Source organism: Mytilus trossulus, chromosome 3, assembly GCF_036588685.1.
Source record: "Mytilus trossulus isolate FHL-02 chromosome 3, PNRI_Mtr1.1.1.hap1, whole genome shotgun sequence".
Lineage (NCBI taxonomy): Eukaryota > Metazoa > Mollusca > Bivalvia > Mytilida > Mytilidae > Mytilus > Mytilus trossulus.
This window is the reverse complement of record NC_086375.1, coordinates 37155889-37175505: the sequence shown is the minus strand read 5'-3', so window position 1 is coordinate 37175505 and position 19617 is coordinate 37155889. Positions and strand designations below refer to the sequence as shown.

The window sequence follows — 19617 nt, the reverse complement described above, 5'->3', positions numbered from 1 at the left end:
ATATGTGAAGCTTCATCCAATTATAAATGCAAGAGCCTCTATGGTCATCTATATGCTTTGTCAAATATCACTCAAAAGAAATAACAGCATTTTTTTATATTTTATTTCTCTTTATTTTGTACAGATTTTACATTTGATAAATGTTTATCACTTTTAATTTTGTGTTTCTTCTGTGTTATATTGTTCATTCTCTCAAGGCAAACTTTAGCAATTTCCTGCAGGTCGGGCTGAAAGAATAAAAATAAAATTACATTTAATGTACTGAAGTAAATGGTCAGGCTACAGGATAAAATAAAGATTACATTAAGTGTACTGAAATTAAATATATATATTATTTGCTTTGAGGAACCATTGAAATCAACACTGAACACTGTTTCTCATTCCTTTAAAGAAAAGTTATATGAACTTAAAATACACTCAAAACACCTGAAACACCTAAATGAAGTTACAATACAAAAAAAATAAACCAACAATAATATCAAATACACTATAATTTAAGATGACATATCAAATTGGATGTACAGATAGCAGTTTACAATTGTGTGTCTATTGTTTTATGGTGTTCAGAAAACTTTTTAAGAGCAACTACTAATGCAAGTGTTATACAAACAGATTATTATGAATGCACTTATATAGAAATATTTTAATTACCTGTATAATATGGACACCTTTAAGAGTAACTACCACCAAATCTTCCATCCCATCACCCATAATGTCTAATCTATCAATGCCCATCACAGGGCAGGCAAAACTTTTTTGCCATAACAATTGAAAATGGTCACATTTCTTGCCCATGTAGTCCTCTTGTTTGTGTTGCTTATTAGATTGAGTTATATTTTCAGTAGAATGTTTGAAGTTCAGATTTTCATGTGATTTTGACCTTAAAGAGTCTTGAATGTCAACAGGTGTTAGTCTCTGTTCCTTCTCATCTGATAGATGTCGGTTTCTGTTTGGATCATTTATATCACCAAATTCGTCTAATTTTTCATTTCCTGTAGATTTTCCAGATTTTGTAGTATGCTTTTGTGATATAAATTTATATGCAAGAAGTTCCTGAAAGCAAAGAAAAATAAGATTAATCTATAATAGCATAAGTCATATATGTATTCACCAACTATTTGTTGTTGCTGAGTTTCTGTTTCATTAATAAAATTGAGAATGGAAATGGGGAATATGTCAAAGAGACAACACCCAACCAAAGAGCAGATTACAGATGCATATCTAAATCTCCTTTACATGTAACTTGGGTAAAATTTGGCCTCTACTAATGAAAATACAAGAAATTACTTCAAAAATAATAGTTTTAGATCTTTAATGCAAATGCTATTTAAACTTTACTCTATCATGTACAAAAATACATTTATTTCCAAACAAAAGACTATTGTGTAGTTTATTTGTAAATGAAGATTATCTCCCTTGTGTATAAAATAAACATTGTTTTTTTAAATTCTTCAGAAGTATGGAATAAATATTAAATGTAAATTTTTTACTAGCAATTTTGAAAAAGATTAAAACAACAAAAATTAACATTAATTACAATTGTCATGACCTTCACATAAATGTTAGGACTTGAAATATAATTATTACTACCTGGCCATATGTTCCAATCATTATTTCATTGCATCCATCAAAATCTATATCCACGATACAAACACATAGAGGTACATCAAACTTGTTACTCTGTGGTAATACTAGGGGCTCTTTAAGACCATTTGATAAAACATTCCTGCATAATGAAAGGATGTTTTTTATTAACCAATAAAAACAAGAGGCTCTCATGAGCCGGAATCACTCACCTTAATTTTTTTGGTTAAATCTCTCATCAATGATTATTTTGGAATCAATTTATTTAAATGTTCTTTGAATCGTCCTATTTTCTTCAAAAGCAAAAAAAAATCATTTTCTCCTATGTTTTATTTTAGCCATAGGATACAATTTATAAACTAGATACCCTAAGGAACATTTAGTTAAAGTTTGGAAGTATTTGGCTTAGTAGTTTCAGAGGAGAAGATTCTTGAAATAGTTTACGACGACGGACGCCAAGTGATGGCATAAGCTCACATGGCCATGCCAGGTGAGGTAAAAATGAGAAAAGAGGTCAGTGATCCTGAAATATATAATATTGCTTATGCATATTTTTCTAATTCTTCAACAATTTATCCCTTTCTGCACCCATTGTATAAAAAAAATTATTCATATTGTGATTCAATTGATATCAGTTCTTCATTGGTTAAATTCCGATTATGACGTCGAATTTTCTTGTTTTCCGCTGAATTTCATATTGTGACTGCATAGTGACCATGCCTGATGTCGTCACATAGAAAGAACACATCTTTTTGCAGATCAGTCTCAAAGAAGGAATAAGTTTGCCTGCGTATTGTTTGAAAATCATTAGGGAAATAGATTCCACCACCAAATCTTGTGTAATACAATATATTTATCCACTCTCGACAGTTAAATTTTAAATATTTAAAACGCTCGGCGATCCTCATGTTTTAAATTTGAAAATTTAACTGTCTCGAATGGATAAATATCGTATCACACTTGATGCAGTGATAGATTCTATATGTCACTGATTTAACCCAAATATATTTTATGCCTTGGCCACACTAGACTATAAAGACCGTATTTTATGGTTGTCTGTTTTAAGAGATTAGTGTTGGTGGTTTGTGTGGTCTTTTGTAATGTCTTATATTTTCGGTAATTCTCCTTTTAGTGTTAATTTTAGGTTTTATAATGAAACAATAATATAAACAAAACATTGCTGACTTCATCTAAGCGTGCAAACCACTGTTAGAAAAGTCTTAAAGAGAATTTTTAAAATCTACATTGCAGTTAAGAGGAACACAATGTGGTGATATTATTCCATTCCTTACCTATATACAGCTGCCGGTTCTAGTGCACTCAGAGCTAATACATGGAAGACAGGATCTACTTCTTGTTCTGACTTATCCTTTCTCTCTGCAATAATAATGATATCATAAGTAATAGTTAATAATTTCAATTAATAACTAGTAAATATCCATGTGTATGCTAGAATTTGGTAGATTATGGTAAAACATCACAAAACTGAAATCATGTTTTATATGAAGACTGACAATAAATAAATTTGAATTAACCTATTATAACATGTAAATTATCTACTAATAATAACTAAATTTGAAATTCAACAGAAAAAAACCCAAACACAATTGTCCCATTCAAAAGAAGTGATGCATTCATGAAAATAAGTAGAAAACCCTGCTGACCATATTACACATCTATATACTTACGACTAATAAATCCTGGCTGAGATACACTATATTCTAAGGTAAAAATTTTGATACAGGTAATAGGGCTGTCATGTTGAAGTGACCAGGAACTCAACATCTCTACAATAGAGTTCATAAATGAATTGAAACCAAACAGACATGTGTTCAAAATTGTTCTCATAATATGGCAAAGGGAGACAATTCTTTATACTTTTTAACAAAATACTTGTCTCAGTGATGAATTAATTTTTCAAAATCTAAAAAAAACTAAATTTGTGATGTCCATTTTCACTGAACTAGTACACAATTTTATCATTAGGGGCCAGTTGTGGACCATCTCCAGGATTTTCTCTCTGCATTGAAGACCCATTGCTCCTGTTGTCTGCCCTTTGCTCCCGTTGTCTGCTCTTTGATCCTGTTGTCTGCTCTTTGCTCCTGTTGTCAGCTCTTTGCTCCTGTTGTTGTCTCTATGACATATTCCCCATTTCCATTCTCAATTTTATTTAAAATTCAGTTTTTAAACAATTGAGATTGGCAAAATCAGGTAATCCACAAGTAACTATGTAAGAAAAGGTTTCTCTAATGATAATTTAATATTTTTTTATCTTTTATAAATCTAAATCTCAATAGAATGTTTCAAATAAGATGATGTATGAACTTTGAAATTTTAACCCCTGTAAGTGTATCTGCAAAAATGGCAAATAGCTCTGTACTTTAAATGAGTCTGCTAGATACTTGTGTAAGTTTCAGATATGAATCTTGTATGTATTACTAGTAGAAAAAGGAGTATCTTGCCATATAGAGACATTTTAGTATAGTCCTAGTTCTTTTGAATACATAGTATTATCATCTTGACTTGAACAGTTTGTTGTAAGTTAATATTTTTCTAATTCTAACATTCCGTCAGCATAAAATAATCTAATTGTATATACATTTGAATTATGAAAATAAACTGACCATTACTATCTACATTCACATGTGAAACAGTAATCCCACCATCTCTGTGTCCTCTGGCTGTCAATCGTCTTGAGTACTGGTTAAAATACACAATATCTATCCAATGAACACTGAAAAATATAATTCCATTTACAGTACCCAAATTTTATCCAATGAACACTAAAAAATGGAATTTAAGTATCTACCCAATGCATCTCATGAACTAAAAATATAATTCAATTAACATTTCACAATATCTATCCAATGAATACTGAAATATATAATTCAATCTATAGTACTGGTAATCAAAATCTATCCATTGAACACTTAAAATTAAATGCTATTCACTGTAAATTGTAGCAAATGCTTACCATGTACTTATGTCCTTAAACTCAGGAAAACATTCATCTGTAGGAAATTCTCTGAAGGTCTGCTGCATTGCCTGTGTGAATAAAATGATGTCAATCAAGAAATTAATTTGCAGGAATATATTCTGTAGATTGATTATGATTTTGTGTACATTCTGTTTTTCAAATATATGTACCAGACAAAATTAAATTCAGAACCAGAGGTTAAAATCAAATAAAGCCTGTAACATTCAAATTAGAATGTCTTCTTAAAATGATAATCAAAATATAATAATCCTATCACTCTCTGAATTTCAGACCTTGTCTGTGGTTGTCATTTTTTTAATGTCCTTTTTCCATTCAATTATGGTAATGATATTAAGATTTTTCTGTTGAAATCATACATTATTTGTATAGAATATATGGGATTAAGAGCAAGACATATTGTATTGAGACGTACATTTGTCTATCTTAAAATACAAAATATTGACCTGATTCTTACTTTGTATATGATTCATACCGTTACCATGATCACTGTCTAACAAAAGCTACTTACTGAGACTTCTCTGTACATGTGGATCTTACAATCACTGCCAATCAACAAAAACACAGACTCTAATTTACCAGCTACAAATATACTGAAAAGAAAAGAAATGTTGTTGAAATCTCATTATGTAATTTACAGTCCTTATAAAATAATCAGCAACTATTAAAACTTTGCAATAGATTCAAAGAAATGTTTAATGAAGAAAAATTTTCCAAAAAAAAATGTATGCAATTCAGATTTCGCGTTAAGAAATTTGTGCGATGTAAAATTTCCGCAATGTTTGATTGTCTGATGAAATCCAGATATTGATTTTTCTATTCAAAAAGAAGTATGAGAAGCATGATAAGCAATGAAATGAATATAAGTCACGATTTGATGAAAAAATAAACAAAATATGTGTAGAATTTTTAAAGTCCGTCAATATATATGTATAAACAGTTCAATTTTTTTTAATTATTAATTTTACAAGTGCTTTTTATAGACTGACCTTGTATGTGTTAACTGATAAGGAGTAAAGTCTAGATCTATACTCTGGCTGAAACAATCTGAAAATAAATACAGTCTGGTTAAAACAATTTGAATACATATATATATATACTCTGACTATATCAACATGAAAAATAAATCTACCCTGAATATTATAAGTTTCTTAAACACATATTTTTAAAACAATACATGTTAACAATATGCTTGTTTTTATTGTCAAAAAATATTCAGACTTCTTTCACCAGCTTTAAACAACATACAGTCATACAAATACAAACAAAAAATGTACAGCAATGTTCAATCTTAGATGTATGCTTAGGAAACCATATTTCAAATTAACTTGAATGTTTTCTTTTGACTGATATTTGTTTTTAAGTACTATCAATAAAATTTATAAATTAAAAATAAACATAACATACTCCTTGAACAGAAATTTCAAACAATATGTTTATTCAAAAAGGGGAGATAACTTAAGGTGGCTCGTGGGTACAAAAATTTTAGCAAAAAAAAAATTAAACCTTTATTTTTTCATTACAAATTTTATTTATTACACTTTTAGTTGTTACTTTATAATATGGTACAAAAAACAACCCAAAAATATGATTTGGTTTGGCCCCAGATGACTAAAAATTGAAAAAGCTCCAAATTATCTCCCTTTGGTGCAATAATGCCATTTTTTTTGCCTTAAATTTGAAATATCTTTTTTAACTCATAGGTGACCTGTATTTTTTATTATTGTTTTCAAATAAGCTGTACATAAACTAAATAATTGTAAAATTTAAGCGATTTCTTATATTAGGTTATTTTCTTATTTCGATATTTCCTCTTTTTCTCCTATTAGTTCAACAGAAAAAAAGGACATTAACAAAAATGTATGCTTCTTCCAGAGGCAGATTTTAGCTTAAATGAACGGTGACCCCATTTTTTTATTTCATTTTTCTTTTAAGTATATGATAAAGTTCATTTATGAAAAAACATAGCGAAATCCTATATTAGAAAAAAAAAATCATTTATACCCAGGAGCCGCCTTTACATTTAAATACATTCATTTTTTTAGAATGCATGTATTACTTACCATCTATATTATCAAATCCCGAGTATTCCTCTTGTAGTGAGTACAGATTTAAATATTGTTTACATGTGCTCTCTGCATCTTCACTCTGTAAAAATATAAATACACAATAATTGATCTCATTGTTACTGAAAATGGATGTGATATATAAGTCAATGACATATATCTTAAATAAAATTCTGGTTTCTAAGACCAAGGGAATCTCTGGGAAGAAAATATAATAAAATTTCTTTGCAGAAAATCTATATTTTGGAAATTAGTAGTTCGAACGACCGAATACCAAATACCAAAAAGGCTAACCGGTTAACAAGACTTTTTTCAATTTTAATAGATTTGATATAAATTTGTATTAAAATCATTAAATATTTGTGCTTTCTTTAAAAATTCTCATCATTGTAACTAATTTGACTAAACAATTGCCCAGTATATTGATTGGTATTGTTAATCCAAAAATATAAAATTAATTTAAAAAATTCTCTCAGCTCGGGGCAAGATCTTAAGGAACATAATTAGTTTCATGTTTTTTTAACAGTAATTTTTAATCAATTATATGATTAAATTTTAAGATTTACTTCATTGTTTTATTTTTGATCTTATATTGTGTAGACCTACATCAGAATGTGCAATCTCCGTCGTGCAAGTCTTTGTCATACTATATTAGTATGGCGTTCATTATCACTGGACTAGTATATATTTGTTTAGTGGCCAGCTGAAGGACGCCACCGGGTGCGGGAATTTCTTGCTACATTGAAGGCCTGTTGGTGACCTTCTGCTGTTGTTTTTTATTTGGTCGGGTTGTTGTCTCTTTGACACATTCCCCATTTCCATTCTCAATTTTATAAACTAAATGTTAACTCAAAAACTGTAAACAGCAAACCAACATGAATGTCATCAATGTGATACTTGATGGTATCAATTTTAATAGAAATACCTCACCTTATTTTCAGAAACAACAAGACAAAAAGAATCATCAGTTTCAGACATATTCAAATCTACGAGATTAAGACAGGTTTTTTTAATTTTTCAATTTGAAGTACAAACGCCATAGTTGATACTGTGTATTATTGATTATTAAAAGTAAAAAGGAATCTTCACAGACAAGCATAATAAAACCAAAAGCCTTCAATTCACCATATTATAAAAAAACGTAAATATATGACTTGGATGGAATGTAGTCACATTGACACTCATACCACAACTTCTTATATTGATGTGTAAGGTACTATTGATAAGGCATTCAAAAAATAAATTAAACTTTAAGTGTACGATTTGACAACACTAGAAATCAGGATTCTTTTTTTTTCACATTTTGGGCCATGCTGGCTGAGTGGTCTTATTAATTCCAACATAGTACTACCAGTCTAACACGTCATCAAAAGTTGTGAGTTCTAACCCAGCAAGTGGAAGGTGGGTTAGATTTCAATCTTAAACAACTAGGATTGTCAGTATTCCTACTATATGTTGGTTGTCTTTTTTTAAAATTAGACTAAATCCACCAATAAAAATGGATAAATACAAAATAGACAATAGGGATAAAAGTGGCACTAAACACCAATTTGGTTGTTTGTTACTTACAGAATTATTCAATCATCTTTTTTGAGAGAACTTCCAATTGAAATTATTAAGCATGTGGTCCTAACTATTCAATCAATTGTCTTTCTTCACAGCCCTTTTTCAAAATGTATCAAATCAAAGAATATGAAATCGTATGCACATATCCGTGTTTTCTTCAAAGTGAAAGTACACAATCAATAATAAGTATGTTTAAATAATATCATCTTTCCTAAAAAAAAAAGTTTCTTAAACCAAATAATTCAAATGTTCATTCCTTTATATTCACAGTTGTATCTATACAATATGTTTTCTTTTTTTTTATTTTGTTTTCTTTACCTCTTCTTCAAATTTTATAAATGTTACACCAACAACAATTCTTTTGTGATGAACTGATTTACAAATTACATCTAAAGACACTAACTCTGCTCCAGCTGTAAATAAAAAAAATAAAAGTGTTATACATATATATGGTACTGTCAATCTTCCTGTGAAGACCCTGCTTTCATGATATTCATGTATTCATGAATAAAGTAGAATATTCATGAATATTCATGAATATTCCACTTCCATTCATGGTTACTATTCCAGTGTCAAAATTATTCATGAATATGAAACATGAATTAAGTGGAATATACATGAATTCTTAATAACTGTTTGGAGACAACAAATAAATGTTCTTAAAATGCTAGTCACTTACTATATCATAGTATAATCAAGTTTCCTTCATTCAAAATTGTTTTTTTGTGGTAATAAAACCCTTTTTGTCAATATGAATAAACATGAATAAGAATGAATGTTTGGACTTAGAATTTTTTTGCATACATTTCATGAATAAGAATGAATAATGAGGAATAAATTTTGGACTTAGAATATTTTTTCCATTGTGTGACAAACATGAATAAGCATGAATAAAGCTGCATGATAATGACTCAGAACTATTTGTGGTAAACGGCATAAAAATTGATAATGAAATTTGTTCTAGGACTTTTGTATACGTATATTTTTACTTGATTGTTGATGCGGAATAACATACATGTACATGTATGCATTCCACAGTTAAATGAAAAAAATATATGATAATTTTAATAGATAGCTCATGTAGGTGATATTCATAACATCTTCATACAAAACACTCACTGCCCCTGCGAGATGAAATTCATGAACTGATGAACCACCATGAACTGTTCATGAACAATGCATGACTGTTCATAATGAGTTCATTAAGTTTCGTTCATGAATTTAGTTCATGAATAGTTCATAAAATGCAGTTCATGAATATTTTCTGAACTTTAATGAACTGTAAGTCAGTTCATAATGTTCATAAATTGTTCATAACACATGTTCATGAACATTTTATGAACTTTAATGAATAAATGAATACATAAAGTTTATAAAAAAATTCATAAATTTGACTGTCATACAAGTTCTCATAAAATTTGACATCCATTACATTGTATCATGACATCGCAATTAAAGTGCTTTTAGCATGACCTCTAGTTTATTCATTTACAGATCTTGAGATCATTTTGAGACAAAATTCAGTTGAATAGCAAAAGTGTAAATACATGTATGAGGGGGAGGACAGGGGTAAGGGAGACAGGGAGGAAGGGTGTAGGAGAAAGGAGAAAGGGTGTAGGAGAAAGGAGAAAGGGGGTAGGAGAAAGGAGAGGAAGGCTGGGAGAAAGAGAAAAAGTTGGAGAAAAAAAATAAAATATGAAAAAATAAAATATCTCTCTTTTTTGTGGTAAATTAAAGAAAATAAAATAATCATTAAAAAAAAATCATTTAACAACAGATATTAGCTCAGCACCTTTTTCTTTTTTTCATACTATGCCAGAAGAGTGTTACATTTTTAGAGTCATACAAAATTTGGGACTAACTTTGAAGTTTTGTAACTTACTTTGAGCTGGAGATGTTTCTCATGTTTCGTTTTTACAATCATGACAAATTTGGTAAACTTAATTTCTTTCTTCTAAAGATGTAATTTCTGATTGTCTCTCAAAGTTCAAACAATGTGCCTTTCTTAACCATCATACAGCACATAGAGGAACTTGGAAAATAAGGACAGATTAATGACAATTCATTCTTTCCCAAACATTGCAGACTGGTGTCAATAATTATCATTATTAATGAATTACGTTTACCTATTGTAAAACGCTTCAATGACTTTGACAAAAGATTACAATGTAGACAAATGATTACAAGTGACTGGGAATAGAAAAACGTCATAATGACGTCAGCAAAATGATGTTTTTGACGCTTACAATACAAATGAAGATGTTTGATGAGGAGTGAAGTAATATAGCTGTCAAAACAAAGCAGATTTGTTATCAGATAAGTAAATTATATATATTTTGATTATATTTTTTTGCTGAATAACTATTTGTTGAAGCATTTTATAATAATTATTGATTAATTAAAATAAATATAAAACACCAGAAAGTAGCCTTTACATTTTACAGTGTTAGTTTAATGATTTCCATTCAGGAATAACTGATAGATTTGTACAATATATTGTATTTCAAGGTAAAAATAATTCATGCTTCAGCCACTCTTATGATTGTGTGTGGGTAAATTAAAAGGGGAAAAAGGGGGGTAGGTACATTATTTGAAATGTCATGAAAAGGCTGAAGTGATATTCATGTTATTAATCTTACTCTATTGATATTTTAATAAAAACAACATTTATTAAATTAAATTATTACATTGTATTATACCTGTTAGAAACTGTTTAATCTTGAGTGCTTATTTATAAAAACAAATATCAAGGACTTTTGATTCTTTGTGGAGTGATTTTTGATTTTGCAGGGGGAAACTCAGATGCATTTATTGATTAAAAGATCTGTTCAACTGTGAAGAATTTCAAGCAGAACAACTGCACCAAGATGTTATTTAGCATTTCTAGTTGGAAGTCCTGATACAGCAATTTTAATTACAGACAGGAAGAGAAGTTTACTTATGATAATAACACAAAAAATGAAAATTCAAAAAAATCCTTTTAAATTATTTCATGAACTTTAGATGAACAGTTCATGAACTACAAGTGGACAGGCAATGTTCATGAATTAAATTACTAATGAACAGTTCATAAACACAGTAGTACATGTGTTCATGAATGATTCATGGACTGGTATGGTTCATGAACAAATTCATGAACAAATTCATGAATCATTCATAAAAAAATTCATGAACTATACATGAACAGGACATGAACTACAAATGGACAAGCGTGTTCATGAACTATAAAATCATGAACAATTCATGAATAATAAAAGTTCAAGAACTATTTTTGTTCATGAACTTTAATGAACCAAAGAGTTCATGAACACTTTCTGTTCATGAATAGTTCATTATTCACTGGTTCATGAACGTGCTTGTCCATTTGTAGTTCATGTCTAGTTCATTAACTGTTCATGAATCTTTTATGAACAATTCATGAATTATGTTCATGAATCATCCATGACCATTCATGAACTATTCATAATCATTTCGCAGGGGAGAATGTGATTGTAAAATTCATATTTCACAGCTATCATGATTAAAAAATATTTTAAACTTAAATGTCTGTATTTGCTTTTGGTTTTCAAAAAACCTCTCAAGGACACTTATTTCAATATTCATGGTTAATCTAGAATATTCAACCATTCAATATTCATAGTTATTCTAGAATATTCAACCTTTCAATATTCATGGTTATTCTAGAATATTCAACCTTTCAATATTCATTAAATATTCAAGGATATTCTAGAGTATGTATTTAGCATTCAAAATTGGGATAGATATATATTTTTCATTCATGGTGATTCTAATCATGCATTATTCATAGACATCCTATTTAATGTTCATGAATATTCTACAGATAATTATTCATGTTTAATCGTGGTTATTCAGTTCATACAATATTCATGTATATTCAAGCTTATTCAGCTCATACACTATTCATGTATATTCAAGCTTATTCAGTTCAAACAATATTCATGTATATTCAAGGTGCCATTTAACATTCATGAATATTCATGAATATTCATGAACTGTTACCTTGAATATTCATGAATATTCATGAATATTATTCATGAATATTCATGAATTGTTCATGAATATTCATGAATAATTCAAGGTCAGGAAAGCAGGGGAACTCATTTACACAACAAATCTAATGACACCAACTCTGCTCCAAAAAAAGTGTGAAAAATGTTCTATAAATTCTAAGATATCCTGATTATAATTGATCTACATCAAAACAGCGAAGCCATGTGTCGTTAAAGTAATAAAATTTCTTGTGCATATTGTATACTACATGTATAAACAAATTGGTCAATTCTGAAACAGATGTAAAAGTTCAATTCATATTGTTTCTCTAAGGGAGGATTTAAGCTCTTTGTCTTGTTCATATTTCATATAATTTACTGACATCTAGGGATCAAATTAAACTATTTTGTTAAGCAGTTATGGTTATAAATTTATAACTCCTCTAATTTATAAAGATGAAACATTCATGTTCTAGAGATGAAAATCTGTGCTATGTACCTGGTATATATGAAAATGGTATTATTTTTGCTGATGGTGCTAATTTGTCCATAGTTATCTGGTATTCTAATGAAATGAACTTTCCAACCCTGGAAGCAACCAAGAATTTATTGGATCCATCTGGGTCTATTACTTTAGCATGTCCATAAACATTTGTTTGTGGTGTTGTACTGATTCCACATGACATCCCTGGATATAACAGTGTATGTGTTGGTAGATTGCAAAAATGTGCATCTGTCCATTTCCAACTCTTGTATCCTATTTTACTCTCTTCCATTTTATTTTGTTTATCTTTTTTTTTTCATGTGTTGAATTATCTCCCCTGTGTACTTTCACTTTGAAGAAAACACGGGCATGCGCAGACGATAACTTCCTTTATTACAACACGTGAAAATGGCAACTTCTACAAATCAAAACACAAAAATGGAAACGGTTTCACAAGAAACAGACGATGGATTCATACCAAGAAAGACGAAATCGAGAAAAAGAAAGTTGCAGAAAGAACAAACAGACGATCCACAGTCAATGGAAACATCAGAGTCTGCTCCAAAACGTCCAGTATTTCCACCAATCAGTGGGGACAAATTGACAGTAAATAAATTTATATTTTATAAATTATCTTCCTTTATATCATAAATCCATTTTTTCTTTGAAGAGAAATTAATTGTTTCCTTCACCAAAATATGGTCGTTTTTTTAAAATAAATTTTTACTATCAATAGAGAAAAGCAATTGAATTAAAGTTTTTAACTTGAATCGGCTGCAAACTTCCAAGGCTTTTAGCATAGCAGTATCAATGAAATAATTTACTCTGTATCTGTAGTGGTACATTTAGATCCTGTTATATTAGGCTTTTATACACGGTGGAGAAGAGCACCGTTGTTATGGGCGGTGTTCTTGTAGAGCGGTCTTAAATGCCTCTACAGAACCTGCATGCACAACTTTATCTGGTATTTGGTTCCAGTGAATAGTTGTTTCCACAAAAAAATAATGTTTGTACTGTGGTTAGTTGCTTTTTTGGTACTTTTAAGTCCTCTGGTGTTATTGATAACTTGACGTTCGATGATATTGTCAGTTTCACAGTGTGAATAAGTTTTGGCTTTTATTGTTCGTTTAGGTCTTGCTGGTATGACAAAATTGACTTCTGGTGAATTAACTGTGTCAGAAATGATAATATATATTTCTGGGTAATAATTTCATTAGTGCTTATAACAAAATGTTGAAATGAGAATTATTAAAAATGTTAGAACCAACGAAAATTCAACTAGTGACATATATACATGTATAACATTATTTTCATTTTGTGGTGCAACAATGAGACTACCCATAGTCCTTAAGATTCTGAAATGGCAAATTTTCCTTATTCATTCTGGAGAGCTAAATTTTATTTTGTCATAGTGGTTATTGAGAATAAAGACTTCATTGAAAGAAACAATTCCTGTCTGTTAAATGTATTCTTAACTCAGAAGATGGTAACATACATGTACATGACTGAATAGTAAAAAGAACATATATTCTGCACTGGTTGGGTATCGTAGTTAATATAAGATGAAGCGAAAATTAGTCAGATATACATTTTAACATAAAAAAAAAGGAACGAAATTCTGACACTTCAGGAAGTATACACAAAACATTTAAGGGAGTGTACATGTAATTTTTACACTTTGATATAGACTTGTGCATTGGTATTATTCACAACTGATTAATTGTTTATAATGTAGAAATTTACATGTATTTATTTCTTCAGGGTGGGAAAACAGAACTAAGAAAGATTGCAGTTCCAGCAAACAGATACACACCTTTAAAGGATAACTGGATGAAGATATTTACACCTATAGTAGAACATCTCCATTTACAAGTCAGATTCAATCTTAAATCAAGGAATGTAGAAATAAAGGTATTACATGTTCACATCAAACCTCATGACAATTATTTAAAAACATGGATGTAGTTTAAATTTTGCATTCAAGTACAAAAATTGAAGTGTGTCCATTGTGTGATATACATAAATGAGACAGCACTACAACATCATAAAGAAAAGATATCTTCATGATTTTTAAATGGTATTGGTTTTGATCATATTGATTGATTGTTAATATTTAACACCACTTTCTTCACTCTTGGCTATATATAGTGCATTAGGTTTTTATTGCCATATTTGTGACTGAGTAAGCCAAAGAGGACCACCTGTTTTCAGCAACTGTTGATTGACATATTTATAAAAAAAGTTCAGTGTTATAATTACTATATAGGTGGTTAATTTTAAAATTTATTTCCTGGGCAAGTGATATATTTGCACAATATACAGGATAAATGTAGTATAGATTTTTTATTAACTATACAGAATGTACCTTCAAACATATTTAAGTTGTCAGAACAAGACAATAAGTTCTTTGTGCCCATTTGTCTGTCATAATGAGAACAGAAGAGACATATCTCTATAATTTTTCTGTTTTTAGTTTTGAAGCATAGTAGGCCAGATGTAATTTACAAGTTTATTTGTAAATAAAATCAACATAATATTTTTCAGACATGTAAAGAAACTAAAGAAATAGGAGCATTGCAGAAAGCTGCAGATTTTGTACGCGCATTCACATTAGGTTTTGATGTTGATGTAAGTTATGTAAATTTTGAACTAAAATTAAAATTGTGAATATGTTCTCAATATTAAGATTAACCTTGAAGTATTGCATATAGTGATTGTACTTTGATTTTGTAAAAGACCAACTGTTTTGAATATGTTGGATTGATTGAACAGGTTACATTATGTAAGGGTTCATTGTACAGAAAAAAATTAAATCTAATTTACTTTATATTGTTTCTCTTGTGTATGATGATGTCTTGCCCACCTTTTTGCACAATACAACCTTTGAACTGTAACAATGACAACCTATTACAATTTTAATGCAGACAGGGAACTTCAAATATTATATCATATCATAAAATTTAATTAAAAAAAATTTATGCTACACCATTTACAATTTAACAATTATTTCCTACTGTGGATTCATTATTATTCGTTGGATACCAATTTTCGTGTATTTTGTGGGAACATTGAACCACAAAATTAAATGTTGAATGAATGACAAATTATTTCATGGCTTGTATGCAGACTTTGGCAAGACATGAAATCAAATATCCACGAACATGTAAGTTTTCCTCAATCCACGAAAATAAATGAATCCACAGTATATTGAAACAATGAAGTTAAGAGTTGTTATCTTTTTTATATTCAAAACTTTACTCTGTTTATCCCCATTAAGTTTGGTATGTCCTCTTATATTAATTCTGTATCACAGACTTTTTTAAATAACAATAAATGTATCTTAAATATTACGATAAGGAGATACAGTACAATTGTATTATTGCCAATGGTAAGGACAAAGATGTAAACAAATACAGGTTACCTTACAGCCTTCAATAATGAGCAAGCACAAAATCAAATTTAACTGTAGTGTAAAAGTTTTACCTTCATTTTATAAAACAAATATTAAAACATTGTTTCGAAACTTTTTAAATAAATAAATTTTATATATTTCAGGACAGTTTGGCACTCGTCAGATTAGATGATTTATACCTAGAATCATTCCAGGTACAAGATGGTAAGGAATTAGTTATGATTTTTCTTTCTATTTTAGATTTCCTTTTCCTAGTATTCTTTAAACTTTCTGCATGATTTTCCTTTATCTATTAACTTCATTTTGTTTGTGATCAAGAAAGAGTAGTTACATGTACAGTAGTCAGAAAAAAGAAAGATGGTCAAAAGTAACCTGTTTAAAACTTCTTTCTGTCCATATACCATGTTTTCTTTTAAGTTATGATTGATTTTTTATGCCCCACCTACGATAGTAGAGGGGCATTATGTTTTCTGGTCTGTGCCTCCGTTCGTTTGTTCGTTCGTTCGTTCGTCCGTTCGTTCGTCCCGCTTCAGGTTAAAGTTTTTGGTTGAGGTAGTTTTTGATGAAGTTGAAGTCCAATCAATTTGAAACTTAGTACACATGTTCCCTATGATATGATCTTTCTAATTTTAATTCACAATTAAAGTATTGACCCCAATTTCATGGTCCACTGAACAAAGAAAAAGATAGTGTGAAGCTCAGGTTAAAGTTTTTGGTCAAGGTAGTTATTAATGAAGTTGAAGTCCAATCAACTTAGTATACATGTTAACTATGATATGATCTTTCTAGTTTTAATGTCAAATTAAAGTATTGACCCCAATTTCATGGTCCACTGAACAAAGAAAAAGATAGTGTGAAGCTCAGGTTAAAGTTTTTGGTCAAGGTAGTTTTTGATGAAGTTGAAGTCCAATCAACTTGAAACTTAATACACATGTTAACTATGATATGATCTTTCTAATTTTAATGCCAAATTAAAGTATTGACCCCAATTTCACGGTCCAGTGAACATGTACAATGATAGTGTGAGTGGGGCATCCGTGTACTATGGACACATTCTTGTTTTAAACAACATGTATATTACAATCATATTATGTCCCTGTACAGATTCAAATTACTATATATTAATGCTGTCTTGATATTGATTTCAGTCTGTTTAGATCTTTTAGTTAAATTCTTGTCCATTCATATTGTAAAAAATTATAAATATGAAGTAAACCAGGAATTGTAAATGAGAGAATCCTCCGAAAACTGAAAGTGGATATCTGCAGCAGCGTGATTGAACCATTTAGATAAAGAAATCCTTAAATTTCTCTATCATTTATCTCATTGTCACATGGTTGTATCATTTAATTTTATTTTGAACATTCCAGTCAAACCATTAAAAGGTGACCATTTAGCCAGAGCAATTGGTCGATTGGCAGGAAAGAATGGAAAAACGAAATTCACAATAGAAAATGTAACAAAAACCAGAATAGTTCTAGCAGACAGGTAATTGTTTTAAAGTGGTGAAACATTATTGCATTGATAATTATAAAAAAAATAACAACATATTTTCTCCTAAACTAGTCTGGTCATATAAAATCCTGTCTAGAAGTATAGAAATTTATATTGTAAAGGTAAGGCAGCTTGCTAAAGGTGTAATTTAGATGAAGCCTTCAGACATTTATGTAAATATGTTTTGGTATGATTGCCCATGAAACAACCATCACATACAGACCCATTGATAAGAGTGTAAAGACATACAGTTCACCTTTACGTTTTTTTTTCCGGGAAAACAACAATTTAAAAAAAAAAAAATCTAAATAAAAAACTGATAGACATATAACATTCATTAAAAACAATCATGTCAGATGACAACCAAGGAAAAACACTATGTATGATTTATGTTGTTGATAAACATGTGCAGGAATTAAAAAACTAATTTTCTCAACATGAACCCATTCTTGTTGGAGGGAAAAGAGATTTATTGAATTCCTTTAGTTATTTAATCTAAGTAATTTGATTTATTACATTGGTTGCAATGAATTACTTGAATTACTTGTGACTAAACAACACTGATAATTAACTCATACACAAAGCACATTCATGAATTATTTGTGTTGTTTGGTCACTTGCTGAATATTTTTCTCTATTTGAATTCTTCGATTAGTTATTCTATAATTAATTTACTAACTTAGGTTTTATTATTTTCAGTAAAATTCACATCTTAGGATCTTTTCAAAATATAAAAGTAGCAAGAACAGCAATATGTAACTTAATTTTGGGTAAGTAGATTACAATTAAAAATATATAGGAAGATTGTTTCACATCTGAAATCCTTAAAGAAAATGTTAATATGTAGAGAAAATGAAAAGAAAGGAAAGAGAGATTAAGACTAACCAAGTCTATGACATAATTTTTAACTGAAGAAAATTTATATTTGCTTTTGTGCACTTGGAAAAAAATAATATAATTTTAATAAAGGTGATGAGGGTAAAAGTCAGTGAGAAAGCAGACCATCTATGCAGTAAAATATTAACATTGACAACTACCTATAGATGCCACTGTGTATACTCTTTGTGTCATAGATATAGGAAGATGTGGTGTGAGTGCCAATGAAACAACTCTCCATCCTAATAACAATTTGAAAAAAAAAGTAAACCATTATAGGTCAATGTATTGCCGTTCTATCTAGGATAATTAGCTATTCATTACAGAAAATGTTATTTTTCAAGATGATGTGAAAAATTAATGCAAAGAGACATACCTCTTGAAAATTGTTGGCTCTCTGTTTTGACTGCCACAACTTTATTAGGTCATTCCATGTAAAATTTTGGTGTATTTGGATTGTTCATTTCTTACTGTCAAATAGGCTACATTGTAGAAAGGTTGGATGTCAAATTACAAGTCTTTGTTTTCTAGGTTAATGTGCAATATTTTTTTATGTTTTGTGCACATAAATGTTGTGAAGTAACATTGTTGGATTCATTTTTTCCTTGCATATTGGTCTGTTATGGTTTAAATGTCTTTACCAATTTTACATACAATGTACCTACATTAATTCTTTATTAAGTGTATTCATTAGTAAATTTAATTACACTTTAACTAAATGTATTAAACTTTCATTGTAGGAAGTCCACCATCAAAAGTATATGGAAATTTACGAACTGTCGCAGCCAGATCATCAGAAAGATTTTAATTTATTATTAAATGTGATTGTTGCCATTAATTGGTTTGTTATCTTATTTTGATAATGATTTAGGTATATACTTCAACTTTTAAGGTAGTATGTGAATTTGGCAAAGCATGTAACAGCTTATTTGAAAATTTGTTTTATATATTTTTTTTAAAGGCATGAATTTACCTTGGAGAAAAAACATATAAAAGGAAATGTGGTAGTGTTAATTAATTCAGGTGATACAGTTACTGGTATGTCTCTGGTGGTGACCCATTGATGTTTTTCATGTATTATGTAATGTGTTTATTTTATTTTCTACACACACAAAAAAACAAAACACTGT

The 19617-nt window shown here is 29.4% G+C and overlaps 2 protein-coding genes across 2 annotated transcripts; one reads left to right on the top strand and one right to left on the bottom strand.

Annotated features, from left to right (window-relative positions):
* Positions 1–101: 101 nt before the first annotated feature.
* On the bottom strand, positions 102–13065 carry LOC134711381 (KICSTOR complex protein kaptin-like). The gene is made up of 12 exons (XM_063571941.1): positions 12721–13065; positions 8530–8624; positions 6643–6727; positions 5569–5626; positions 5091–5172; positions 4559–4629; positions 4209–4318; positions 3273–3371; positions 2877–2961; positions 1591–1726; positions 652–1053; positions 102–227 (listed from the first exon to the last, which is right to left on the bottom strand). Exons 1-12 carry the CDS (start codon positions 12995–12997, stop codon positions 102–104), a joined length of 1626 nt encoding a protein of 541 aa, XP_063428011.1. The 5' UTR covers positions 12998–13065.
* LOC134711382 (RNA-binding protein PNO1-like) lies at positions 13048–19325 on the top strand. The gene is made up of 7 exons (XM_063571942.1): positions 13048–13311; positions 14467–14616; positions 15250–15333; positions 16261–16321; positions 17488–17605; positions 18311–18381; positions 19228–19325. The coding sequence occupies exons 1-7, from the start codon at positions 13114–13116 to the stop codon at positions 19293–19295; spliced, it is 750 nt and encodes a 249-aa protein (XP_063428012.1). The 5' UTR covers positions 13048–13113; the 3' UTR covers positions 19296–19325.
* Positions 19326–19617: the final 292 nt, after the last annotated feature.